The sequence below is a fragment of the Convolutriloba macropyga genome, chromosome 2, assembly GCF_964194025.1.
Source record: "Convolutriloba macropyga chromosome 2, txConMacr16.3, whole genome shotgun sequence".
NCBI classification, from domain to species: domain Eukaryota; kingdom Metazoa; phylum Xenacoelomorpha; order Acoela; family Convolutidae; genus Convolutriloba; species Convolutriloba macropyga.
The window spans coordinates 30,314,238-30,327,377 of record NC_134469.1 but is presented as its reverse complement, the minus strand read 5'-3'; the positions used below and the strand labels follow the sequence as shown (position 1 = coordinate 30,327,377).

At 32.8% G+C, this 13,140-nt stretch overlaps 1 protein-coding gene across 1 annotated transcript in view; it reads right to left on the bottom strand.

Annotated features, from left to right (window-relative positions):
* Positions 1-543: 543 nt before the first annotated feature.
* Positions 544-13,140, bottom strand: part of LOC142358609 (disks large homolog 1-like) — a 40,528-nt gene continuing 27,931 nt past the window's right edge. The window contains exons 9-10 of the mRNA XM_075410051.1: positions 12,670-12,761; positions 544-1,022 (exon numbers count right to left, since the gene is read on the bottom strand). Of these exons, the coding sequence (XP_075266166.1) occupies positions 913-1,022; positions 12,670-12,761 (202 nt within the window). The 3' untranslated portion in view covers positions 544-912. The remainder of the gene's footprint in view (positions 1,023-12,669; positions 12,762-13,140) is intronic.

Below are 13,140 nucleotides of genomic sequence, written 5' to 3'. Positions count from 1 at the left end.
AATTAACTAAAAAATAAAGAAATATGTGCCAATTTCGAACTTGAAACGCAATTTCAGGCTATGCAAAATACCGTGCTATCAATTTCCGGGGTTTGCATTTCAATAAGGCATCGATTAATAATTATTTTACAAAAAATTGAATTACAAGCAAAAAAAACTGGGCAACTTAGACGAAAAAACGGCTAAAAACGGTTATCTATATGTGCCATTCAGTCAAAAACTACTTTTCGAGGTCAAAAAGTCATTCACTAAACGCAGCGCATGATCAAAAAACTTCTCTCGCTCAGAAAAAATTATTTCACGCGGCAATTTTACTTGCTTTCGCTTTTAGGTCAAAACAGCGTCTGAACGAATAGTACTTCCGGTAAAAAAAATCTCAAGAAAACCAATACTCCTCTTCGAGTCGTAAAAATAGGAGCGCTATAATAGCGCGCTGAGAAGATGAGGGCGGCTATTAAACACCTCAAGAAAACCAATACTACTCTTCGAGTCGTAAAATCCAAGAGCACCCCTATATAGCGATGCTCAGCTTACAGGAAGATATCAGGCCGCAAAAATTATTTAATCGCTGTATATCCAACAACAATACAATGCACAGTCCGTCCGACGTCTATTTAAACTATGATAGCATTTCACTAAAATGATTAAGAATATTAGTTGTTCAAATTTGCAGGCTTACAAACACTATTTACAAAACCTTTTATAATTTTAAATTTCCCCAAATATCAATTCTATTTATAAGCGTTTATCGAAATTTGCTATTGTCCCAAATGCTTGTCAATTGGTTATTTGTAATGGCGTCACAATTGCGAGAAGTGGCTTGTTTGGGGTGAGCTAGTTTATCAGTTGTATTGCGTTGTTTGAGTTGGGTGTTTGACTTGTGAATGGGTAATGGTTGGCGCGGTTGCTAGTTCACATGAGTTTCTCCTTCGATGGCACCCAGATGGATGAGCCAGAGTGTGTTGAGATCACTCTCTTCACTCTGTCGTAGATCTCCTCGTAAGTGTCGCCGTCCACTATTGCTACAAAAAATAACATAGCCGGTAGATTGCCGGAAAATAGCCGCCGTTGACGCGCTTGATGCACATCGGGATTGGAACAGAAAAAAAAAGAAATGAATTGACCGAATTTTTTTTCAAAAAATGTTCTAATTCGGCTAGCAGTTTCATTTGGATTCTAAGACCATACTTAAATCAGCTTCTAAACTGAAAGCTAATAAGCTTAATAACAATGACAGCTAGCAAACTCTAATGAACTTTGATAACATAATTCTCCATGACTTAATGGCCGGGCTTTATTGGTTTATTTCGTCTCTTTGGGTTTTGCTCTTTTGACCTTGACTGTATTCACTATCTTGCGTAAATCATTGAGCGAAAGGATTTAAAAACCATTCAGTTGAAACAGTAAGTGATGTTTCACCTACAACTTTGTCGCAGCTTCGCTGATTCTCATTGTTATTATCATCACTATTATCATTATTATTATCAACATTGTCAATAACTTCGACATTGTCATTGTTATATAACTCTAAATAGTCTCTAGCAAAATATGTTCTACCACTACCAGTAACACCATAAACAATTGTGCGCAGTGTTGCCTTTTCAATTTTAAATTCTTTAACTCATTAACTAATTTTCATATCCTTTAAACACTTTTTCTCATTTAGTATATTTATTTGGTGTGGTGGTATTAAAAAATGCAGTAATAAATACAAAAACGAACACGCCAAAATACACCCCCATTTTAGGAGTATAAAAAACATCGTTAATCTACACCCAAGTGAAGGTATACATTGGGTTTCAGTTATGAGAAATGGAGGTGTTTATTACTTTGATAGTTTTGGTGTAGAAACACCACCAAAAATTCCAGAAAATGTTTTGATCAAGGATCAGATCAAAAAATACAACAAAAATATCGAGTCTTATTGTGGTGCTTATTGTTTATATATGAACTATTTTGTTCCATGAACTATCAAGGATTTAAAATAAAGAGTAATCGCAATATTTTAGTTAATCTAGAAAGCGTGATTGTTTATGTTGTAGTGATCTGTGAACAGACTCTCTGTGGTAAACCCAGCTGCTTCGCAGATCAAAGAAGTTATCACTGTGTGGATAGTGATAATAAAAGTGTTAAAAACATTGATAGTAGAACTAATATTGATAGTAGTAGTGATAATAATAGTAACAATAGCGACAATATTAATATTAGTAATACTAATAGTAGTAATCTGCAAAGCGCTTTCACTGATCAACAGAGTTGCCACTACGTGAATAGTAGTATTATTAGTAATAAAATTTATATCATTCCCAGAAAATTTTAAGATGCATGATATCAGGACCAAGTGTATATGGTAAGACACATCTATTAAAAAATCTAAACATCACTAGATTATATTTGGCGTATTATATATCATTGGACCTATTGGTGATCAGTATAATGACATTGAAAGTGGTAGTGTTAAATTTATTAAAGACATAAAAAGATCTACCAAAACCTGACAAATAACCTAAAGATAAAAAGAAGCATATGATATTTGATGATGTAGATTCTAAAGAAAAAATTATTAGAAATACTCCTGTAGAGGTAGACATAGTAATTGTTATATTGAAAATCTTAATCAAAAAATGTTCTCAACAGATAGCAAATGCGTTCGAGAAAATTGTAATCTATTTATATTATTTGAACAGAGAGGTAATGTTTTAAATAGAATATATAATGATTTCCATCATAATCGTGAGATAACATATGATAATTTTGCGACCATTTCATCTCTAATATTAAATTCAATACAGTCTATTCTATCTTTTTTTAAAAAAATAACTAAAAAATGGGCTTTGATTTACACACAACTTATAACTATGAGATTGAGATACACAAAAGTAAGATCATAAAAAACAAATCACATAATCTGCCAACTATGAACACAGTTAATACATACATACAATATCATTCTAAATAGAGAAAACCATTTGAATATTCAAGATATTTATCTATGACATTGAATTTCAAGAATAAATGAGGTAGATTTGCAAACTATGCTAATATTACATTGGTTAATTATGATATGATTGCATTGTTCAGTTTGATTAAACTTGAATCAAGTGGTGGTAGAACAATTGAATACATAAATCATTGCCATCCTAATCTATGGATGCATAAATTGCTTAATAGTACTAGTGATGAATGAAAGTGGTTTTGTTAGAAGTCAAACTGAGAGAGATAAACAATTAAAAGGTGACCATGCTGCTACAGAAAACACCATATGTATATGATGATTGAAATGAGTGATCTATTTGGTTTTGAAAAGATTTAGAAAAGATTATATATGGTTTAGGATCCAAGTTAATATTAAAAAATGATAACAAGAGTTGATGGTACTGATGTTGGTGTTTTTGCTGCTGATGGTAGTATAGAAGTTCATCTTATTATGGATGTTTAGTTAAATTAAACTTGAAAAAAGAGGTCGTAGAACAATTGAAAATTTAGATTAATGTCATCTTAAACGATTAATGTATAAGTTACTAAATAGTACTGGACGAATTTGAAAGTGGTTTTGTTAATAATCAAGAAGAAAGATATAATCAACTTAAAGATTGTCATGATGCTGGTGAGAAAAGACATATGTATAAGATGAGTGATCTATTGGTTTTATTTATGATTTAGATAAGATTATATATGGCTGAGAATTTAAACTAATACTACAAAAAATGATAATGATAGAGCATTGCTTAGAGCAGGTGCTGTTGTAAATGATGCATTTAGAAGTATTAAAGATATATCTTCCCGTGTACCTAGTAATGACCCTGGATGATTAGAAAATAATTGTACAAAAAGATTCAAAAAACAAGATTTCAGTTATTATTAATGAAAGAAATTCTATAGAAAAAGTACCTAATGCTACCAACTTTTGGTTTGATCTTGGTATTGAGAGTGGCGTGGAAAGACCAAAATTTATAATAGTTGGTTTTGAGAATACTACTGTTAATGAGAAAGCTAATGATTCAAGAACATTTGACATAATGGATGTTAACGAAAATGATTGCAAGATTGGTAGTGATTTTATTCTGAAGATTCTGAAGATAAATTATGGGGTTAACACTTAAATGAGCTGTTTAAAGATAGTGAATTTTGATAAGGACTATAATTGATTACCTGATAAAATTAAACCATTTATAAAACATACCCAACAGATTGCCGGAAACTAGCCGCCGTTGATTCCAATAAGCATGATTAGGATTGAAAGAACAGAAGATATTGAAAAAAATTTTACAAAAACATTTTTTAAGTCCGATTTATTGTGATGGGATTTCGTAGTTGAACATACGTACTTCTGCTTCTGAGAGAGAGGCTACAGAGACTACCATCAATGCCATTAAGCATTAGAGATGGTAACTTAGACTTACAGGAACGACGTTCAAATAGCGGGCATCTAAAATTGGGCTTTGTGTTTATCCCGTTTCTATTTCTGATTTCAAATTTTTATACCGACTCTGTTCATTTTGAATTGCTTTTCTGAGCAACTGATGTTGAAAATCACTTTTAGCAGAATGAGAGAAGAGATAAACTAGCCTAGAGAAGTAAAATATTTCACGCAAAATATTGAAAAGCGACAAAATTAGGTAAAGTGAAACATTTGTTCGAGGAAGCAAAAAAGGAGCGCTATAATAGCCGGCTGAGAAGATGAGGGCGGCTATTAATTATAGAACATTTAGGAATGATGATGGAATATATGTACTTAAAGTGGTAAATATATGTATTTAAAGTGGTAAAAAATAGTTGATATAGTCTCGTAGATCGGTGAAACTGCATCACAGATGCACAGATATCAAAGATCCTAGATATAATTTGATCCTAGATATCAAAGTGATCATATAGGACCACAGATATTATTTGATAATTCCATCATCAGATAACACAGATATCATTTGATCCTAGATATCAAAGTGATCATATAGGACCACCACTAATACAACCTAATTTTAAATTTAATGCTGCTGTTGCTGATTTTATGTGCCAAGCATTAGTTTTAATTAAAAAGGTTAAAAGTGTTAGTAGTGATGGCAAAAAATGGTTGATATAGTCTCGTAGATCGGTGGAACTGCATCACAGATGCACACACAAACTGCATATAAACACACTTTTTTTTATTCAATGGAGATACATGGTAAGTACTTCTTTTTGTTTTTTTAACGATATAGACAATAGTAGTGGTTTACATGTGGTATCCAATAACTTTTTAAACATTGGACAAAATCGTGTAAAATACGCGATTTTAGATAAAAAGATAAAATGAAGTCTGCCGATTAAGTAGTTTTCATTTTACATTGGGCCTCTAATGAAACTTAATGCCCGAGCCTTATCCCATTTGGAAAGATCAAAGTCATTGAAAAATGTGCGAAAAAATCTTAAAAAAGACAGAGCACCAATACGATCTAATTCCTGGATTGTAAAAAAGACAGAGCACCAATACAATCCAATTCTTGGACTGTAAAAACCACGAGCACCTCAATATTTTGCAGTTATATTAAAAAAATGCATCATTTGAAAATGTCTCCAAAAAACAATCCTGAAACTCTTTTGTCAAATGGCACTTGTTTGTGTCTTTTAAGCATTTCCTCTCTTATTTTTCCTTGAAATTGTTTTGAGAGTTTTTTTCTGATTGGCATTGGAAGCTTATTCCACCTCCGAATGCAGTTATAGATGGTCATACTCTATCCAGAGTAATTCAATTGACTTCGAAAGCGGTATCGAATTACCTTTTTGTTCTAAATTGTTTCCTGACAGTAATCTTGTAAATTACGCAATTTTAGATAAAAAATAAAATGAAGTCTGCCGATTAAGTAGTTTTCATTTTACATTGTTTAACTTAAAAACTTTTAAATTATGTGGTTTTGTTAATTACGTGAAAAAAACCACTACTCAGTTGAAGGACCACTAAGGTCAGCTTTGGGCCTCTAACGAAACTTAATGCCCGGGCCTTATCCCGTTTGGAAAGATCAAAGTCATTGAAAAATGTGTGAAAAAATCTTAAAAAAGACAGAGCACCAATACGATCTAATTCCTGGATTGTAAAAAAGACAGAGCACCAATACAATCCAATTCTTGGACTGTAAAAACCACGAGCACCTCAATATTTTGCAGTTATATTAAAAAAATGCATCATTTGAAAATGTCTCCAAAAAACAATCCTGAAACTCTTTTGTCAAATGGCACTTGTTTGTGTCTTTTAAGCATTTCCTCTCTTATTTTTCCTTGAAATTGTTTTGAGAGTTTTTTTCTGATTGGCATTGGAAGCTTATTCCACCTCCGAATGCAGTTATAGATGGTCATACTCTATCCAGAGTAATTCAATTGACTTCGAAAGCGGTATCGAATTACCTTTTTGTTCTAAATTGTTTCCTGACAGTAATCTTGTAAATTACGCAATTTTAGATAAAAAATAAAATGAAGTCTGCCGATTAAGTAGTTTTCATTTTACATTGTTTAACTTAAAAACTTTTAAATTATGTGGTTTTGTTAATTACGTGAAAAAAACCACTACTCAGTTGAAGGACCACTAAGGTCAGCTTTGGGCCTCTAACGAAACTTAATGCCCGGGCCTTATCCCGTTTGGAAAGATCAAAGTCATTGAAAAATGTGTGAAAAAATCTTAAAAAAGACAGAGCACCAATACGATCTAATTCCTGGATTGTAAAAAAGACAGAGCACCAATACAATCCAATTCTTGGACTGTAAAAACCACGAGCACCTCAATATTTTGCAGTTATATTAAAAAAATGCATCATTTGAAAATGTCTCCAAAAAACAATCCTGAAACTCTTTTGTCAAATGGCACTTGTTTGTGTCTTTTAAGCATTTCCTCTCTTATTTTTCCTTGAAATTGTTTTGAGAGTTTTTTTCAGATTGGCATTGGAAGCTTATTCCACCTCCGAATGCAGTTATAGATGGTCATACTCTATCCAGAGTAATTCAATTGACTTCGAAAGCGGTATCGAATTACCTTTTTGTTCTAAATTGTTTCCTGACAGTAATCTTGTAAATTACGCAATTTTAGATAAAAAATAAAATGAAGTCTGCCGATTAAGTAGTTTTCATTTTACATTGTTTAACTTAAAAACTTTTAAATTATGTGGTTTTGTTAATTACGTGAAAAAAACCACTACTCAGTTGAAGGACCACTAAGGTCAGCTTTGGGCCTCTAACGAAACTTAATGCCCGGGCCTTATCCCGTTTGGAAAGATCAAAGTCATTGAAAAATGTGCGAAAAAACCTTAAAAAAGACAGAGCACCAATACTATCCAATTCTTGGATTGCAAAAAAGACAGAGCACCAATACAATCCAATTCTTGGACTGTAAAAACCACGAGCACCTCAATATTTTTGCAGTTATATTAAAAACATACCCGGCAGATTGCCGGAAAATAGCCGCCGTTGATTCCCATACCTCTATTGGGATTGAAAGAAAAGAAAACATCAAAAATTGATTTTTGTACAAAAACATTTTTAAGTGCGATTTATTTTGATGTAATTTCGTAGTTGAACATACTCCTGTCTCTCAGTGAGACGCTACAGGCTCTAGTATGAATACCAATAAGCATTATAGGTAGTAACTAAAACTTATGGGAACAAAGTTCAAGTACCGGGCATCTAAAAATGGGCTTTATGGGTTTATCCCATTTCTATTTCTGACCTTAAATTTTTTATACTGACTCCCTTCATTTTGAATTGCTTTGCTAAGCAGCTGCTGTTTAAAAGGACTTTGAGCAGAATGACAGAAGAGTGAAACTAGCCTAGAGAAGTCAAAGATTTCACGCAAAATGTCGAAAAAGCGACAAAAAGGTGAAGCGAAAAGTTCGACGGAGTAAAGAAAAATAGGAGCGCTATAATAGCCAGCTGAGAAGATGAGGGCGGCTAAAAGTTCGACGAAGTAAAAAACATAGCAGGACAAGTCCTGACGTACAATTCAAGAATTTTCGTTGACTAAACAGAAAAACTATACCTAGAATGAACTATGAGTGAATTGAGAAAAACATTTTTTAAAAAATCAGATAAAAAAAACAGAAAATCAATGTCAAAAAGCCGCATGTGAACAAAGAAACACTAGCGAGAAATGAAAAATTAATTCAAACAAAAAACTAGGCCTAGAATGAGCTGTGAATGGATTGGGAAAACAATTTAGAAAAAAAATCCGATCCAAAAATTCGAAAAGACAGAGTGAAACTGCCGCATGTGAACAAAAAACCACTACCGATAAACCGAATTTTTGTTCAAACGCCGTTTTCTCACTCTACTTCAAAATTAGAGCGAAAAAATTTCACGCCGCAAAACCACTCGCTTTTTCGCTCCATTTCCTGTTTCGGCGTGACCAAAATCACTGCTTCAATTTGACTTCAAAAATCATGAAAATGTGTGAACAGATCTTAAAAAAAAACATAGCCGGAAGAATTCCGGAAACGACTCGAAGAGTCGTCTTCATTAAAGAATTACCTTTCAAAAAAACTGTTTTATAATAAAATGTCTACAAACAACAACAAAAATTCCGTCAACAAATGAAGACAAAACCAACTAAACTAAAAATTACATTCCTCCTGCATATAAAACAATCCAATTCTTTTTACGCAATTGAAAACATCAAAGTATGCCAGCATCAGAAATCAAGCCATATTAGGCTCCCAAAATTTTAATCTACAAGAAAAAGGTGAATGAAGACAAGATAATTCCAAAAATTGTTACAAAATTTTTCAATTTTCTAAAAATCTTTTTCGAAATACTATTTTACAATCAAAACAGAAATCAATTAGTAACTAAATAAACTTTGTCGCTTAAAGGTTAACAATAGTTGTTGCTTCATATCAGAAGGAACGCGATAAAACTAAACAATGACCAAAAAACTTAAATCGAAATTAATCATGAAAAAACTAAAGAGACAGAACAATATTCAGACGCAAAAATTCGTATTTTACCAAAACCAAGCCCTAAGAATATTCGCAGAAAAGAGTTGTTCAAAATTTGTAAAAGTGAAGGTAGCGAAACCTCAGAACTATATTACATTGAGTAAAATCAACTGCAAAAAAACTTCAAAGGAAAATGACAAAAAACATTAGTTCAAATCAAACAAAATTCAAAGGAAAACGACAAAAAAAATTAGTTCAAATCAATTATTTTCAGTTTTATAAAAACAGGCAGGGCGAATAAATTTATAATTCATAGAAAAATGGTAGAAGGAAACATGCCAGAATAGGGAGAACACATACATTGTGATAGAGATTCCAATCCTCGGACATTTAAAAATAATTCGCAATTTCTGAAAAATCAAAACTAAATCGGAAAACCTAATTAAATTCGTATTTTACCAAAACCAAGCCCTAAGAATATTCGCAGAAAAGAGTTGTTCAAAATTTGTAAAAGTGAAGGTAGCGAAACCTCAGAACTATATTACATTGAGTAAAATCAACTGCAAAAAAACTTCAAAGGAAAATGACAAAAAACATTAGTTCAAATCAAACAAAATTCAAAGGAAAACGACAAAAAAAAATTAGTTCAAATCAATTATTTTCAGTTTTATAAAAACAGGCAGGGCGAATAAATTTATAATTCATAGAAAAATGGTAGAAGGAAACATGCCAGAATAGGGAGAACACATACATTGTGATAGAGATTCCAATCCTCGTACATTTAAAAATAATTCGCCATTTCTGAAAAATCAAAACTAAATCGGAAAACCTAATTAAAATTTAAAATGAAAAAGATTGAAAATATGATTTTGTTTGTTAATAAGCAATCGAGGTTTAAGAAGATTACATAGCCATCCTCCTGTCTCAATAAGAAGTTAAAAAAGCGCAATTGCGAAACAGTAGAACAATTTGCAAAAAAACTGTTCAAAATATGGTAGAAATTTTCACTGAATTTTAAAGAGTTGCGGCCAAAAACAACTCAATGAGCAACCAAACGAAACCAAAACTAACGATGGAGCACCAAAATACTTTTAATGGTTAACAAACTCAAAATACAAACAAAAAAATTGAAAACTTTGACAAAAAAACCGCGAAAATTGGATTATTATGTGTTTCATTTTTATAAAAACAAAAACACCTCACGTCCAAAACAGGGATCCAATTCAGGAATTATCAAAAAGACGTTGACATATGTACTACTTTGGTAAAATAAAGTCCGCTTAAAAAGCCAAAAATGAAGCAAAAGTGAAAACAAAAACAAAAATTGACAAAAAAATTGAGAAAAATGGGCCAATTTTGCACTTTAAACGCATTATCAAGATCTCAAAAACATCGTGGCTTCGATTTCAGATGTTTGCATTTTTATGCGGTGTCGATCAAAATTTACTTCTACAAGAAACCAAGTTACAATTAAAAAAATTGGGCCAAATGGACGAAAAACGGCTAAAAACTCATCGATATGCGCCAATCTCTCAAAAACTCTTTTCAAAGTCAAAAAGTCATTCACTGAACGTAGCGCATGAACAATAAACTTCTTTCGATCAGAAAAATCAGTTCACACGGCTCTTTTACTCGCTTTCACTATTAGGTCAAAACGCCACCTGAACAAATAGTACTTCCTGTAAAAAAAAGACCGAGAGAAAACCAATACTCCTCTTTGAGTCGTAAAAAAAAGACAGCGCCCCAATACAATTCAAATTCTTTGAATTGTAAAAATAGGAGCGCTATAATAGCCGGCTGAGAAGCTGAGGGCGGCTATTAATAATGCATCATTTGAAAATTTCTCCAAAAAACAATCCTGCAACTCTTTTGTCAAATGGCACTTGTTTGTGTCTTTTAAGCATCATTGAAATTGTTTTGAGAGCTTTTTTCTGATTGGCATTGTAAGCTTATTCCACCCCTGAATGCAGTTATAGATGGTCATACTCTATCCAGAGTAATTCAATTGACTTCGAAAGCGGTATCGAACTACCTTTTTGTTCCAAATTGTTTCCTGACAGTTTTAATAACGGACTGAAAAGATTTGGTCTTGAGGCATACTTTTAACGTGCACAACAGAAATGTACCAATGCTGTATACGGATGAGCGGTTATTCATTATTTAATTCTAACTAAATTCTTCAAACCAGCTTCACGTATTCTTCAAGCCCTAAGAATATTCGCAGAAAAGAGTTGTTCAAAACTTGTAAAAGTGAAGGTAGCGAAACCTCAGAACTATATTACATTGAGTAAAATCAACTGCAAAAAAACTTCAAAGGAAAATGACAAAAAACATTAGTTCAAATCAAACAAAATTCAAAGGAAACAAAAAAATAAGTTCAAATCAATTATTTTCAGTTTTATAAAAACAGGCAGGGCGAATAAATTTATAATTCATAGAAAAATGGTAGAGGGAAGTTAAAAGAGCGCAATTGCGAAACAGTAGAACAATTTGCAAAAAAACTGTTCAAAATATGGTAGAAATTTTCACTGAATTTTAAAGAGTTGCGGCCAAAAACAACTCAATGAGCAACCAAACGAAACCAAAACTAACGATGGAGCACCAAAATACTTTTAATGGTTAACAAACTCAAAATACAAACAAAAAAATTGAAAACTTTGACAAAAAAACCGCGAAAATTGGATTATTATGTGTACATTTTTATAAAACAAAAACACCTCACGTCCAAAAGAGGGATCCAATTCAGGAATTATCAAAAAGACGTTGACATATGTACTACTTTGGTAAAATAAAGTCCGCTTAAAAAGCCAAAAATGAAGCAAAAATGAAAAAAAAATTGACAAAAAATTGAGAAAAATGGGCCAATTTTGCACTTTAAACGCATTATCAAGATCTCAAAAACATCGTGGCTTCGATTTCAGATGTTTGCATTTTTATGCGGTGTCAATCAAAATTTACTTCTACTGAAACCAAGTTACAATTAAAAAAAATTGGGCCAAATGGACGAAAAACGGCTAAAAACTCATCTATATGCGCCATTCTCTCAAAAACTCTTTTCAAAGTCAAAAACTCATTCACTGAACGTAGCGCATGAACAATAAACTTCTTTCGATCAGAAAAATCAGTTCACACGGCACTTTTCCTCGCTTTCACTATTAGGTCAAAATGCCACCTGAACAAATAGTACTTCCTGTAAAAAAAAAGACCGAGAGAAAACCAATACTCCTCTTTGAGTCGTAAAAAAAAGACAGCGCCCCAATACAATTCAAATTCTTTGAATTGTAAAAATAGGAGCGCTATAATAGCCGGCTGAGAAGCTGAGGGCGGCTATTAATAATGCATCATTTGAAAATTTCTCCAAAAAACAATCCTGCAACTCTTTTGTCAAATGGCACTTGTTTGTGTCTTTTAAGCATCATTGAAATTGTTTTGAGAGCTTTTTTCTGATTGGCATTGTAAGCTTATTCCACCCCTGAATGCAGTTATAGATGGTCATACTCTATCCAGAGTAATTCAATTGACTTCGAAAGCGGTATCGAACTACCTTTTTGTTCCAAATTGTTTCCTGACAGTTTTAATAACGGACTGAAAAGATTTGGTCTTGAGGCATACACTTTTAACGTGCACAACAGAAATGTACCAATGCTGTATACGGATGAGCGGTTATTCATTATTTAATTCTAACTAAATTCTTCAAACCAGCTTCACGTAAAGGAGTAGCTGAGGCCATTATGGCAGCATTAAACACCTCAAGATTTCATTCTCTAGTACTAACCAGTGAAAGACTCGACAAAGTCGGCCTCGGTCTTTTGGCTTCTCTCAAATATTCTTGAAGCGTGCTGCTCCGTCCAGCGTTGCATTGTGTCCCTAAGCATTCAAAGCACAATTTGTTAGCTCCCAAACATTTTTTTTACTAATCCTTATGCTACATTACAATTCGCTACCGACCTCCGAAATAACCACAATTACATTCCATCGACTAAATAGTGTTGTTCCTGGGTGAATCTTCCCCCTTTTTATATATAAAGAATTCACAAGAAACAGTCCACAAATTTCCGTATGCTAACCATCAAACAATACACACCTAGTTAACACACACAAAACACACGCACACACACAACTCACACATAACACACACACATACACACACACACACACACACACACACACACAACACACACACACATGCGCACACACACAACAACACACAAACACAAACAACACACACACAAACAAACAACACACA